Source organism: Arabidopsis lyrata (genome assembly GCF_000004255.2).
Source record: "Arabidopsis lyrata subsp. lyrata unplaced genomic scaffold ARALYscaffold_1, whole genome shotgun sequence".
NCBI classification, from domain to species: domain Eukaryota; kingdom Viridiplantae; phylum Streptophyta; class Magnoliopsida; order Brassicales; family Brassicaceae; genus Arabidopsis; species Arabidopsis lyrata.
The window spans coordinates 11076412-11092450 of NW_003302555.1; the positions used below are offsets into that span (position 1 = coordinate 11076412).

The window sequence follows — 16039 nt, forward strand, 5'->3', positions numbered from 1 at the left end:
ATGGTTTGTATTTTGACACGTCTATCCTTGTTGATCCGCGCTTTGACTGTTTGCTTTAGGGTTTAATGAGTCTCCCTTGTAAACGCCTATATAAAGGCCCTCGGAGGGACTTGTAAGGGTTAGCTTCTTTGAAATAAAAATCAGTCCTTTCTTTTTCTCATTTGTTGCGAAAACATTGAGAGCTCCTTAGAGTCTTTGAATCGGATTCAAAGCCTCTAAGTGTAACCGTATCACGAGCCCACCATCCCTCGTGTGTCGTTACCTCGTTCCGCCTTTACACCCCTCTTCTCCAAGTCACCACCGGTTCGAGATACTCACCGGTTGTCGCTACCCACCCTTGCAAATCATCTCTTGGAGTCTAGGCGATTCGAGCTACTCATCGTCAACCTCCCTCGCCGTCCCGTAACCGCCGTAACCGCCGTAACCGCCGTAACCGCCGTAACCGCCGTAACCGAAGGCCCTGTCCGTACCGATCGCCGACCGTACCATCGTCCCGAAGGCTATTTCCGTGACCGTGTGACGCATCACTCGGTCTCTATTCCTTCTCTTGCGTGGCGTAACCAGTTCTTAGGCTGTAGATGGTTTTGACTGGGTCTACGAATGTCCGCGTGTAAGGTTTGTTGGCCCTCTTTGGCGTTTTCCCCTTCGGATCTCAAGGCTTCTCCTTGTCCCTTCTCCTGCTTGTCTTCTCTGGTTTCTGGTGTGGTAGTGATGGTTAGGATCTGTGCTCTGATCCTCTTTTATCTGTGCTCATTTCTGCTCGGGGTGTGGTTGTGTGAGCTTGGTTTTGTATCCTTCTCGGGCCTTTCATGTAAAGGCAATCTAATGATGGGTCCTCTTGTTGCTTCTGTTTGTAACCACTTTCCAGCGCCCAAAATGTTCTATGGAAATGTTCGTCGGATTCTTTTTGTGAAGAGTTTGCAGTTGTGTTGCTTGAGTCTTAGATATTATCCTTTCCCTGTACTTTAAGGTTTTCCTTCTTTTATGTCTGCCTTTTTTGGCCTTTGTCTCTGGGGTTTCCATGTACTCGCCGGCTTAGTTTTCCGGAGGTTAGAGTCCCGCCGGCGTTATTATTTCACCATGTATCCCAACTTTGTATTTCTCCCTTGGTTATATTTCATGAATTATTCAGACGAAAAAAAAAAAAACTTACATGTATAATCATGGATAGTATTAATATGAAGGAAATTGATATATATATAAACTTTTTGGCGGGAAAACATGTAACAACTAAAAAAGTCGCAGAAATAGCTTCAATTTTCACTGGGATTCGAACCCTTATTCAAAGAAGCGTGCAATGCCAGTAGACCACACCAATTATTCATCTCACTCACTTTTTTAATTTATATATATAAATATTAAATAAAGAATAAGACGTTTGTTGTAGTCAGTTAACTAAGATTCAGCAACTGTGACTCTCTCAAAAATTTAAAAATGTGGAGAGAATTTTAAGTTTGTTTACATAAAGGTGCATATACAAAAATACACAAGATTAAATTTACATATCCAATAAAATTTATTTTCCTTGCTTGGCAAACGGATCGGATATTTAAAACCAGTTTATGATTCTATATAATTATAAACCCTGATTTATCTTCCATAGTCCAACATCTAAATTTTGAAAGCTGAAATCGATGGCTGCCTGCTACGGAGACGATCAGACTAACATCTTACTGGATGAGTATTTTAACCATGAAGGATGTGTGCATATCAATAGTAAAGCGTAGCTCGATTGCTTTGCAGATTATTAACCCTAATGGCTTGATTCTTGCAGGGGATTAACGAATGAATGAACAACACAAAGTTAAGACGCCGCCGCAATATACCAAGTTATATCAAGATCAAACCAGATTTTGGTACATCTCGGTGAGTACTAGAGGAATCCACTATCTTAAGCTCCGGTGAATCGAATCGTGAGAAGAAAAAAAGAAAGAGAAGATAACAAACTTTTCTTATTGTTATTAAGTGTTTGTTACAAGCGTTTAATCTAATTACCGAGGCCTATTTGCTTATGTTTCACTGAAGCTCACTTCCGAGCCCAATCGTATTTCGCAGCAATCACAGCTACAAAGCATAAAAAACAAGTCTCATGATGAGCTGAGCCAACTTGAGTGTGCTAGCTCATTTAGGCACCGCTTTCAAAGGCTCTTCCTCATTGCGAGATATCTCAACGTTGCCACAACAAACACTCTGATCAACAATCATCTTATGTCGAATGAGTAATCTTTGCTTTTAAACTGGTTATCGAACTTCCAAATTGCTGTTTTAAATATTAAAAATTTAGATAATTACACAAGTTAAATAATATGATGACAAAAAACTATTGATGATAAGCGATTTTAGTTTAGTAGAATTTCGAAGCAAAATCATAAGTAGTTCTAACCAATCTACTAAATCATCTGGAAGAAAATAAAACTCTATGAGACGAGAGAACTTGATAGTGTTACAGCACGCAACCTGTGATAGGAAAAAAAAACATTAGTTGACAAAGCAACATGGAACAAATGAGAGGGACATGGATATGTAATCGTTACCACTGATTTGGTCAAATGCAAGTGCAGATGTATGACAAACGAAAGACATCGTAGAAACTTGTCACCGAAGTTATGTACATAGCTGAAGCCTGCCACGTCAAGGCAAGACATATTATCTATCAAGAGATAGTCAACATATTATCTGAAGCCTGCATTAAAAAGTTTTACTTCACTGACGTTTGGGAAGACTATATATATAAGTTAATTATTAGGTTATATATGCGTTCACAAATAGAGTTTCATATATATTAAAAAACAAAAATCTCGAATTTTTAGCTCACCTATTTTCGAGAGAACAAAAATTTAGAGGGATATGACTTCGATAGATTTTGTTTTTGAACATGAGTAATAAAGTCATCATGGCAGTTTTCAATTTTTTTACTCCACTACAGAACTTTGAATTAATGCTTTAAATTGAATTCGAAATGTTCATTGACATTTTAACAAAGGTAAACTGTAAGCATATACGTACATATACATTGACTATAACTCTTTTCTTGGTACATGATCTTTTCAATAAACCACCCAACGCCCTCGTTGCCTTCGTCTTGGTACATTTTATGTTATTTGCTCGTGTTTGTGTAAAATCTAATAATCGACAGAGCATTATTTATAAAGATTTATTTCCTTGCATAGTTGCATTAGAATTAAAGAAAATAAGAGCCTACAACAATGGAAACACTCTAGCTTGTTAAACACTCTAGCCATAAAACAACGCAAAGAAGGCTAATAAACGTTGTTAGAGGAGGCTTCTAAGGTATGGGCTGGACAGGACCTCTGTCTTTTTGTTGTTGTGTGACTTTTTGACGGCAAATCGGAACACTCCATGATTCGATGCATATATAGGTGGGAGACATACTCACCACATTAAAGGCATTGTTGCTCCCAGGGCCGGTCCAAACTATTTGAGTGCCTAAAGCAAAAAAAAATTTGGCCCATTAACAAAAGCTGTTATAAAAAAATAAATACAAGTTTTAACATGTATGGGATTTGAAACCGTGACCTGTACAACAAAGGACTTCAATCTAACCACTAGACCACAATAATATTTTAAAAATTGATGCCCCTAAAACTACTTATAATTATTTGATGCCTAAAGCCCTTGCTTCATGGGCTTTATCCATGGGCCGGCCCTGGTTGCTCCCCACCACATTTACAATGCATGATGCATCTCCTCCACAACTCCAGCGACACTATGTCCTCCTTATTTTAAACACTTATGTCCTCGTTGTTATATCTTTCTAATCCCTTGATCAAGGGCATGATGATATTCCTTTTCTTTGCTCTCTTGATCGCCATTCAACCTTTCTTCTTCCCTACCAAATCTTCTTGATTTTCATTGTCTAATCTACAAACTTTATCACAATCTCCACCTTTCCTACAAAGGTTAACCCAACTAGTGGATCATTCTCAAATTCTCATCCACCTCACGTGCCAATACATGGTAAGGATCATCGCTAGTTTCTAATGTGGTTGTGAGATAGCATGTTGGAAATCGGAAACCGTGTTCAATACAAAGCAAAAAAAAGTGTAGAACTTGATTGAATACGGTGTACACCGGAGTCGTTTATGAAGCCTAGAAGCCAACATGTGCCGCCCGCATCAAGAACCTTGACGTTTCCGTGACCAGGCAATGGTTTGCCTTATGAGTAGTCTTTTATATATGAAACAAGGGTCTATAAATATGTTTTTTTTTGTATATGTTGTCAATGTCAAAATGATTTAAATATTTAAAATTTAAGAAACAAGGGTCTTTAAGTGATTTCTATGTGAATAGTGAATATTATAATTTATTTTAAGGAAAGATTAACTATTGTTCGAATCAAATATTCTTATAAATATTATCAAAAATTTATTAATCTGGATGAAATGAAACGGATAATAGATAGTTTGATACTAAGAAATTAATTATCACACGTCACGTTAATGCTAACCTAGTACACAATTAAGTATTATATAACGTCACATCACAATTAACAGGTCAAAAATGTCATAATGTTTCATCGTACTAATGCTTGAAGCTTTAATTTGTTACATATTTTTAGGATATATAGCTCGTACTCTGTAATTAGCAAAAGTCCTGATCTAAAAGGCATCAAAGCCAGGAGATGAAAAACTGTTATAATTATACATTGATTAGAATAACAATTTATCTCTCTAATCAAAAGCTGTTTAATTGTTTATGCAACGTATGTGCAATGGAGATTCTTGAGAAAATGGTTTAAAAAGTGATGCACTCTCCGTGTCTTTATCTCGTAACCTCTAAAAATTGTTTTTTAAGCATCAAAGTGGCTAACGAGAAGAAGTCACTATGTGTTTTTGTTTTGCTCTCTCAAGGTATTGTTCCCATATTGCTCTATCTGTCCTTAGCTAAGCCGTTTGAGAAGCTGTCATTTCTTTGATGCCTAAAACCAATTTGAATTGGAAGTGCATTTTCGAAAGTAACAAACCCTCTCTTTGAGAAGCGTCCAAAGCCGTTTGGAGTTGGAAGTGCATTACTTTCGAAAAAGGATCTCTCGATATACATACAAAGGAGGACTTAAGTTTTTTAGAGGTTAAGAGAGCAATATTAAAAAATTATCACACACAACACTCCAAAATCATCTAACGTTTGAATATAAATTTTACCAAAGCACTAGAATTTTGTTTTTGTAATTATAGAAAATCCTATGAATCACCTAGAAAATACTTAAATCCTGCTAATCCAAATTCAAATTCAACTAAATCTTACAAAATATTTTGTCCAATACACCCCCTAAATTAATGTGTTTATATGATTATATCCCCCGATTTATCTTGCGAAGACCCACAACAAAACGTCTTATTATTTATCTGTATATAAATATACAAAGCGGCGCATGTGATGAATGATTGGCGTGGTCTATTTGCATTGCACGCTTCTTCAATAAAGCCGAGGCTGTGCGTTCGATCCTTAGCGAGAGCATAATTTAATTCTTCCACTTTTTAGTTTTTAAATGTTTTCCCGTCAAAAGTTTATATTTTTCAAATTCCTTTATATCAAATACATATCCATGATTATACATGTCAGTTAAAGTTTCGAATCTCTTATAATGATCACGTAATTAAACCAAATTGGAATATTTAATGTATGGAGAGGTTAAATTGGAATGTTTAACCAAATTAGAGCTTTTATTTTTCCCTAAACTTTTCCCATTTGCGACGACTTTTTAGTATTGCCATATTTTCTTCCAGCCAAACGTTTGTATCTATCAAATTCCTTATCTAACTCCTTCTATATATATGTTAAAGTTTCCTTTTACATAACAAGTACTTAATACGGTAGAATTTTATATATAATTACATAATTAAACCAAATTCGATTTTTTTTTTTTTTTAATATCTAGAGATGTTAAATTGGAATGTTTAGAGAAAAAAAATCGTATCTGTTATAACCAATAAAAAAAAAAAGATAATTGAGTTTTCCCTTGATCACGTAACTTCCTTATGTGAAGGATCACAAATTAATTTAATCTCACTCACCAATCAAAGAAGAGAGATTAAATCTTATTCGTCGTGTAGATATATATAGGAACAAGTCTCTAGCCATTAAGACATTTTTCCATTTGTGTATAAATTAGCTATTGTATATATAGATAGCTAATCTCTTATAATCATCTTAAGCAGAAAGTGTAACGTACATTTATTTTTATCGATGGGGGCAATTAATGTGTGAGATTTTTACTTTCCGATAATACATTTTCGTAGCCATGTTTTGTTTCCTTTACCAATAATTTTCTAAAAAAAAAAGAATTTATCTGGGACCCACTCAAATTAAATATTAGGGTGTAGAAACGCTACCTACTTATTTTTATTTCACTATATATATCATTCGCTCGCTCACACTTCCTCCTCTCATGTTAACCTTGCCGCTCCGATCTCTAATTTGTCTTTCTGCATCACTTTGGTTTCTTTTTTTTTTTTTGTTTCTTCTTCTTCCTCTTCAAGTTGCTTCTCTTCAAAGAATGAAGGTGAAGTTCGTGGAGGAAGAAAATATGTTTTTCTCAATTTTAAAATATAAATTTGAAAAATTTGTGTTACATTGTTTTTTTAAATGGAAATTTCTATGCGTTTTTCAATTAACATTTTCCGGGTTTCTCAAATTGTCTTATTTAATCGAAACTATCCAAACTCTCACAAAAATATCAATAGAAACATAATTTTTTGGTTTGAATTTTGATGATTTTGATTTGAGTTTGACTATGAAGAAAATCAAAACGCGTGTTTACTCCACAGCTGGACGAACTGGGCCTAAATGTTGGCCCGGCCCATTGATATATTGTTTGTCACTGCTCCGGAGACCATTTGTTTCTTAATTTCAAAAAGTTTTCATTTTCTCTAATTTCAAAACAAAAATAAATTTCCCTCATTCTTCAAGCTCCTGCTTTTTCTCCAAACAACAAAAATGGCGGTAGAGGTAAGGCTTTCTCTGAGAGTCGAAGAAACATGTTGTTTTTCATGGAAAAATTGGTTCTCATTGCTTCCTCTTGTGTGCGATGTGATGAATCTCTGTTCTCTGTTGCTTTTTACCTCTTGATTCTTCAATTTAGCGTCGTTGATGAATCTGTAGCTCCGTTTTGTTTATCTCTTCTCCGATATCTCTTAGCTTAGTTTTGTTAGCTTAGTTTTGGCTTCTCTAATCGTGATCTCGTAGCTTCGTCTTGTTTCCGATTTGAAAAATTGGTTCTCGTAGCTTCGATTTTGATGAATCTGTAGCTCCGTTTTGTTTATCTCTTCTCCGTTATCTCTTAGCTTAGTTTTGTTAGCTTAGTTTTGGCTTCTCTAATCGTGATCTCGTAGCTTCGTCTTGTTTCCGATTTGAAAAATTGGTTCTCGTAGCTTCGATTTTGATGAATCTGTAGCTCCGTTTTGTTATCTCTTAGCTTATTTTTGTTAGCTTAGTTTTGTTAGCCTAGTTTTGGCTTCTCTAATCGTGATCTGAAGAGTGGATCGAAATTTTTCAGGATTGTGATTTTGTTTCATTTTTGCAGGCTCTCTTTAAAAAGATTTTCAGCTGCTGCTTTGGCCAAGATGATGATGATGATGATGATTCATTTCTCTATGGAGTTGCTCTTCTCTTCCATGAAGAAGAAGTCGTGGCTCAGCACCTTGTAAGTTTTGATCACATCAGGAATTAGTATTTTTGTAGATTTCTGATTAATCTAACTCATTTCGTGGTTATTTGTCCTCAGATTCATCATGATGATGATGCTCTTCAATCTGCAGAAGCTCATGATGATGCATTTCTCTATGGAGTTGCTCAACTCTTCCAAGAAGAAGAAGTCGTGGCTCAGCACCTTGTAAGTTTTGATCACATCAGGAATTAGTATTTTTGTAGATTTCTGATTAATCTAACTCATTTCGTGGTTATTTGTCCTCAGATTCATCATGATGATGATGCTCTTCAATCTGCAGAAGCTCATGATGATGCATTTCTCTATGGAGTTGCTCAACTCTTCCAAGAAGAAGAAGTCGTGGCTCAGCACCTTGTAAGTTTTGATCACATCAGGAATTAGTATTTTTGTAGATTTCTGATTAATCTAACTCATTTTGTGGTTATTTGTCCTCAGATTCATCATGATGATGATGCTCTTCAATCTGCAGAAGCTCATGATGATGCATTTCTCTATGGAGTTGCTCAACTCTTCCAAGAAGAAGAAGTCGTGGCTCAGCACCTTGCACTTGTTGTTCCACAGCGTCTACATCTTAAACCTCGTCTGGTGAGTAACTCTTGTTGTTGTTAATAGAATTTATTGTTGTTGCTGAGTAACTTTTGTTTTTATTTTTTTTCCAGAATTTGCCTTCCTTTGCAAGGAAATTCAATCCAAATCGTGTGGGGCTTGCCCAGAAGGTCAACCACACTCCTTCTCAGAAGAAAGAGAACAATAGAAAACTCACTGCAAAGAAAATTGCTAAATTCAAGAAGGACAAAGAAGAAAGCAAGAAGAAAAAAGGAGGTCTTTACCAGGGGATTGTGTCTCAACAAGCTGATTGGTAGGATTAGTATATTTCTATAGGATGATAAAAATATATATATATATATATATATATATATATACATATAGTATATTTCTATAGGATGAAAAAAAATATATATATATATATATATTATATTTCTATAGGATGAAAAAAAAAAATATATATATATATATAGTATATTTCTATAGGATGAAAAAACAAAAAAAAGAAAAATATATATATATATATATAGTATATTTCTATAGGATGAAAAAACCAAAAAATTGACTGTTGTTTACTGTGTTGACTGTTGTTTCTACTCCCTTTTATAAATAAGAAAAAAAAACAAGGTAATCAAAATTGTCTTGCAATGTTATTTTATTTTTTCGTTCCTTTTAATTAAGTATTATGAGCTAGTTCTTGTGATAGTGCCATAGTGGTATATACGGTGATGCTTTAACATAGGCATTAATTTTTTTCTAAACATTCCAATTTAATATCTCTATATATTAAATGTTTCCAGTTTGGTTTAATTACGTAATTGTATCAGAGATTCTACCGTATTAAGTACTTGCCACGTAAAAGGAAACTTTAACGTATATATAGTACTAATAATATAAGAAGTTAGATAAGGAATTTGATAAATATAAATGTTTGGCGGCAAAATATGGGAATGCTAAAAAGTCGTCGCAAATTGAAAAAGTTAAAGTCGATTTCATTCTTTGGTATTTAAATGGAAAACCATTTTAATAATAATAATAATAATAATAAAAAAGCCATTGCCACGAAAGATTAAACGCTCTAAATTGGTAAAATATTCCATTTTTTTATCGAGATAAACATTCCAATTTTTTTTATCGAGTTAAAGTTACAAATTTTTATAATTTTACATGTAAGTTAAAGTTTCGAATTTTTATAATGATCACGTAATTAAACCAAATTGGAATAATCATGGATAGTATTAATATGAAGGTAATTGATTAATATAAAATTTTTGGCGGGAAAATAAAATACTCACACTAATAACATAAGCCCTCACTGGGCATCGAACCTACTGCCTCGGCAATTATGACAAGCGTGCAATGCCAATAGACCACACTAATTATTCATCATAAGCTCCCCTTTTTGTCTATATAGATAAAGAATAAGACGTTTTGTTGAAGCCATGGTCCAACATCTAAATTTTGAAAGCCGAAATCGATGGCTGCCTGCTACGGAGACGATCAGACTAATATCTTACCGGATGAGTATTTCAACCATGAAGGATGTGTATTTATATTTAAAATTATTATTAATTATATTTTTGTTTTAAATATAATTTAAAAATATTTAAAAAGCAAGTTTTTAAAAGCCCGCGGGTTACCCGCGGCTCCCGCGAAATTAAGCGGGGCGGATGCGGGTCTAGTATTTTCTCCAGCGGATTTTGCGGGGCGGGTTTTTGCGGGTCAAAAATTTTGAAATCCGCTGCGGGGCGGGTCTCGTGGGGCGGGTTTGACCCGCTTGACAGCTCTAGAAAAAACTAACAATTATGTAAGAATGGGAATCGATTGATATATTTTATGTGTGTCTATATTGCAGTTTTACTTTTAAAAATTGGGCAACTTTAATTTAGTGTTTTTTTTTTTTTTTTTTGGTAAGGTTATTTTCTTTTTTATATGCACTAAAAAATATATGTTTTTTTTTTTCTGAACAAACAATAAATATTTGTATAATAATTGTTTTTTCTTTAAAAAAGGCTTTACAATATAGACTCACTTTTGTGTGAAGTAAATTAGGGTTTTCTCTGTCACAGTCAGCGACGGGAAAGAAGTTCCATTGGCGTCTAGGTATCCCACATCACATCTATGGGTTTCTTGAGTTGTTGGTCTTTTTTGTGGGATATTATACACATCGATAAGCATCTGTCAACTGTTCCAGAAACCGAAGGTTGTCAGCAAAGAATCGAAACTAGGATCTGTGCTTTGCCTGACGATTTGCTCTTGCAGATCTTGCATCACGTCCCAACAAAAGAGGCAGTCGCCACTTCAATCTTGTCTAAACGATGGCGTTATGTCTGGACGATGGTGCCTAGACTCGAGTTCAAAGACGAAGGCAGCGAGAGCGTTGGGTGGTTTATTGAGAAGTCATTGCAACTCCATAAGGCACCGAAACTAGATGGTTTGATTGTCGAAATCGGTCCACATTGTCCTTTTGACGTAGATGTTGGAAAGTGGGTTGAGAACGCAGTTAATAGAGATGTTGAAGATTTAGATTTCAAGCTCCTCTGGACCGCAGAGCCCACAAGATTTCCTAAGTGCCTTTACACATGTGACACGCTCGTTTATTTAACTCTATCCAACCAGATTCTAGTGGATGTTTCCTCCCCGGCTTCCTTACCATCTCTCTTATATTTGAGTCTTCACTACGTGGTGTATAAAGACGATGGCTCTCTTGTTAGGCTTTTATCAAGTTCTCCTATTCTCAAGTGGCTGAGTGTGCATAGACATGAGAATGACAACTTGAAAACCTTTACCGTGAAAGTTTCTTCTTTAGAATCATTTTATTATGATGATAATTGGCTCAAGAATGAGGTAGAGGATAATGAGATTGATGAGGTAGAGGTTGATGCGGTAGAGGATAATGAGGTTGATGAGGTAGTGGATAATGAGGTAGAGGTTGATGAAGATGATGATCTCAATGGATCGTTGGTAATAGATTCCCCTGCTTTAAAAAATTTGCAGTTATATGAGGTTTGGGACTATTGCTTGATAGAGAATATGTCTTTCCTTGATGAGGCATTCATCAACAATGTTCCAAACCCCGATGACAAGTTTCTGAGATCTCTTTCTTCTGTCATACATCTGTACTTGTATTTGACCAAATCAATGGTAGCGATTACGTATCCCCGGTCCTCTTCTTTGTTCCATGTTGCTTAGCCAACTATGATGTTAATTTTTTTCTATCACACGCAGGTTGCATGCTGTAACGCCATCAAGTTCTCCCGGCTCATAGAGTTACATTTTCATCCAGATGATTTAGTAGATTGGTTGATGCCACTTATTTTTTTGCTTCAAAATTCTCCTCAACTTAAAACTCTTACGATTGACAATGTAAGTTTTCCATCCTCCTTTAAAATAAGTGCACCTATTTTTGATGAACTTAATATTAAAATATACTGTACTGATACCAGAACTTCGAGGGTCTCCCACTTTCCTGGAACCAGCCGGTATCTATTCCCGGATGCTTGTTGTCTCATCTAGAGATCTTTAGGTGGGGAGACTATGGAGGAAGAGAAGATGAGAAACAACTAATGACATACATTCTGGCTAACTCAAAGTGTTTAAAGACAGTCGAGATATCCCTCTTAGCAACTTGCAATCTTGAAGACATACAAGAGGAGTTAGAATCTATGCCTAGGGTTTCAACATCATCTCAACTTCTAATCTCCACTAAAATGGACTGGAGGTTTAACGATTGATATTGCTACTAATTTATTTGTTTAAGTACTAGTTAAGCTATCATTTAATGATTACATTTAGTTAATTATTAGGTTACAACATGGACTATCTAGTGCTCAATTTTCTTGCTCCACTACAGAACTGTAATACTTTAAATTGAACTCGAAATGTTCATTGACATTTTAACAAAGCTAAACTGTAAGTATAAGTACATAAACAATGACTATAACTTTAAACTAGATTTTAATCCGCGGTACACCGCGATGATTTATTTTTAAAGTTAGTGTAAAAATATTTTGTAAATTGTATCTCCTTATAAAATATTTATTTATATTATAATTTACAATTGTTATTAAGTAACGGTATACCACGAGACAATTGTTAATAAACTGAAGATTTAATCCATATTAAAGCGGCATGTTAATGATATTTATAAATATTGATTCAAATTCGTCCGCCATATAAATCCGTTTCGAAATATAACCCGTTCCGTAATTTTTTAACCCGTCCCGTGATTTATTTTTATTTTAAAATTTAATGATTATTTATTATATATAAAAGTTTACAAATCATATCATTCTCTAAGTTATTAATATTTTAATAAACTAAAGATTTAATCTGTATTAAAGCGGCATATTAATGATATTTAAAATTTTATAAATATTGATTCAAACTCGTCCCCCATATAACTTCGTTCCAAAATATAACCCGTCATGTAACTTCTTAACCCGTCCCGTGATTTTTTCTAAAAGTAGTAATTTTTAAAATTTAACGATTTTTATTATATATAAAAGTTTTCAAATTGTATCATTTTCTAAGATATTTCTATTTTATAGTTTACAATTTTTATTAAGTAACATTATACCACGGCCCACGGGATAATTTTTGGTTTTATACAATCTTTTCTAAATAAGACTGATTTAATATGTCTAATATTGGTGGTACTAAAAAAACTTAAGGATTTAATCCGTATTGAAGCGGTGGATTAATGATATTTTAATTTTTCTATTATTGTTGATTCAAACAAAGATGATAGGAGAATCATGATTCTAATTCTTAATCAAATCTTCTAAATATCTAAATTATTAAATATGGAATATCCAGTGTATAAGTTGGGTTAAATATAACCCGATCCAACAATTTTTTACGACCAAATTTGTTAACGGGTCGGGTATCCAAAGTATCCGAGAACAATTTTACCCACCCGACTCAAAAGTGACTGCAAAAATACTAGTATAGATTGGTACATAGATTTTACACCATGAGTAATTTTAACAAAGATTGTGGTCTTGCTAAGTCATCATGAGTAGGTTTCTTTGAGTCTCTTAATGTGAATTAGACCATAAACCAACGTGAAAAGTACAGTCTGATTTTGTTAGTTTTTGTTTGTTTCCCTCCGATCCAAACTACGAAAACAAAAAGGTACTTATAAGCGAAAATGGGAATCAAATATATTGAGATGTTAATTATGACTGATATATGTTAGTATGGTGGTGCCTTACAAATGAAAGCACCCTCATATCTCACGCTATCACGACTTTGGAACTTGTTTCTTTACCTTTTGATGATTTGCTTGCCAATTGTTTGTCGTAACTTTGGTTTTTTTTTTGCTCTTCTAAATGATGTACCTATAGGCTCAACAAAAATATTAGTGATTAGGTGAAATTATCAAATCTTGATCATTCAAAGGTCTTGTTTATATGTGTTTAGTAATTTTCATAAACTCTTCCAAAGCAAACAGACGAAATCAAAATATATATGTAATATTACTTTTTAAAAAATTATTGTTTCTACCGTTGTAAACTAAAATTACCATTTTTTGTTGTTGTAAAATTAGTATTGAATTAGTTTTTTTTTAAAAAAACTATGTATTTTTCAGTTTTTCTTATAGAACCTTCAGTTTTCTCTAATTCAAACAGAAAGCAAATCTCCTTCATGCTCTTGCCGATGCTAGTACAACGACATTCACTTCTTTTGCCCATCACATTTATCTCCACTATTATTTATGTACAGTCAGATGTTTATTACTTATTACATTTATGTTGTTTTCCCATGATGTAGGAATTAAACCAGATAATAAATTTTACAAAATAAAATAAATCGAAAATGTGATCAAAGACGCAATTGGATTTGCTCTGGACATAGAATGTAATAACGATTCATCACATAATAGCTAGCTCTATCATATTTATCTATGTGTTGACACTTCAGCCTCCAAATTCATCAAATTCATCAATTCCCCAAGTTCTAAATTTTACGGCTACAGTTTTTCTTTGTATTAACCAATTCGTTTGATGTTTAGATATGGGGTATGGCCCAATTAAAAATATCATTATCTTTCTTATGTAGGGAAATAAAATTTGTAGGCCAAACCTTTAAAATTATGAGGCCATGTTCACGTCAAAATGAGGACTCATCTCGCGTTAGGATGTTAAGAAAAAAACAAAAGGGACTCACGTTAGATGAAGTGGAAAGGGACTCACGTTAGATGAAGTGACACTAGTTTAGATCATTCCAGTCTAGATGATTAGTTTGCCGCGATGTGAATTCATTTGAACAATTGATAAGGTGAATTTTTTATATCATATATGAAACTGATTTAAGAGATTTACAGGAAAACTTTGAGCCAATGGGTGATGACATAATCAAATCAATGGTTCCAAGGGTAACGGTGTGGCATTGAGAAGTTTTGAACAAAATAGAGTTATGAGAATTATCAAACAAAACTTAACACATCAAAGTTCATAAAGTAGATTACATAAGTAGATTGTAAACAAGAAATATGGATTACATGTTAAATTAACGGTATTCATCTTTTTATCATCTAGGTTTATTTTTCTTCAAGAATGAATTACGCAATTCATTACCACTTAGTTACCTCAATTATCACGCCTAAAATTATTGACAAAGATGTGGTTATTTTTCATGTAAGATTTTATAAAATAAAACACTTTCTTACAACCATTTGTGAGATGTAAAACATAGTACTAAAAATATGTTGTTATGGTGTTGCCATAGAGCTACATGTTGTGATTATGATTGCTTTTTGGTAGTATAGTAATTATGAAACAATATGACTTCAGAATGACGATGGTGATACTCATTTGACCAATGCGATGTATGTTGTACATATGGTGTACAATTGTTTTTGGATAATACATTAGAAATCCTCTTGGAATAATGCTGATGGTTGTTGGCTAATTAGTTGAGAAGAAACAAATGTTTTTTTTTTTTTTTTGAATTTAATGTTAAATTATATTCAAAGAAAAAATAAACGTTTTCTACATTTTCATGCGAACTTTAATTATTGAAACAACTTCTAACAAAGATCTATTTAGTCTTCTCTTGTTGCAAACCAAGTTTGGAGCGCAAAATTCCCTCTGAGAAGAAACAATTGTTAATTGATTGGTTGTTGACAATAGGCCGTTCAAGCTCGTTTAAGGGAGTCACTTAACCGTGAAAAAGGCTCAAAGCGCAAGAGAAAGAAGAAGCAAGTTGTACCTGCTGATGTCGCTGTGGAATTGAAAGTGGAGAAAGAGAAGAGAGAAGCTGCCAAGAAGAAAGAGCACAAAAATAAGATACATATTTTCTGATTGATCATTTTTTTTCTCTTCTTTGATTTAAAGGTTTAAGTCAAGAATCCCAGATGAGGTCGAGGCAAAACATGGTGTTCAAGATAATAATCCATGGTCCAACATCTAAAATTTGAAAGCTGAAATCGATGCCGCCTGCTACCGAGACGATCAGACTAATATCTTATTGGATGAGTATTTTGACCATGAAGGATGTGTGCATATCGATAGTAAATCGTAACTCGATTACTTTGCAGATTATTGACCCTAATGCCTTGATTCTTGCAATGAATGAAGAACACAAAGTAAAGACGACGCTGCATATACCAAGTTATATCAAGATCAAACCAGATTTTGGTAATCCTCACCACTCACTAGAGGAATCCACTAGATAATTGGCGATTACAGAAACTCAAAAAGGCTCAGATTAGAAGAAAAAATATATGAAGAAGAAGATCCTATTTCACTCTCCCACTCTCTCTCTCTCTTAGCTCTCTTTTTCATTTTTTTAAGTAAAAAA

At 33.9% G+C, this 16039-nt stretch overlaps 2 protein-coding genes across 2 annotated transcripts; both read left to right on the forward strand.

Annotated features, from left to right (window-relative positions):
- The first annotated feature begins 6432 nt into the window (after positions 1-6432).
- On the forward strand, positions 6433-8593 carry LOC9326696. Its single transcript, XM_002890588.2, has 6 exons — positions 6433-6969; positions 7544-7663; positions 7745-7852; positions 7934-8041; positions 8123-8272; positions 8347-8593. Exons 1-6 carry the CDS (start codon positions 6958-6960, stop codon positions 8548-8550), a joined length of 702 nt encoding a protein of 233 aa, XP_002890634.1. The 5' UTR covers positions 6433-6957; the 3' UTR covers positions 8551-8593.
- A 1635-nt stretch (positions 8594-10228) lies between these two features.
- On the forward strand, positions 10229-12152 carry LOC9326697 (putative F-box/FBD/LRR-repeat protein At1g22000). The gene is made up of 3 exons (XM_021010985.1): positions 10229-11377; positions 11462-11599; positions 11680-12152. Exons 1-3 carry the CDS (start codon positions 10355-10357, stop codon positions 11965-11967), a joined length of 1449 nt encoding a protein of 482 aa, XP_020866644.1. The 5' UTR covers positions 10229-10354; the 3' UTR covers positions 11968-12152.
- Positions 12153-16039: the final 3887 nt, after the last annotated feature.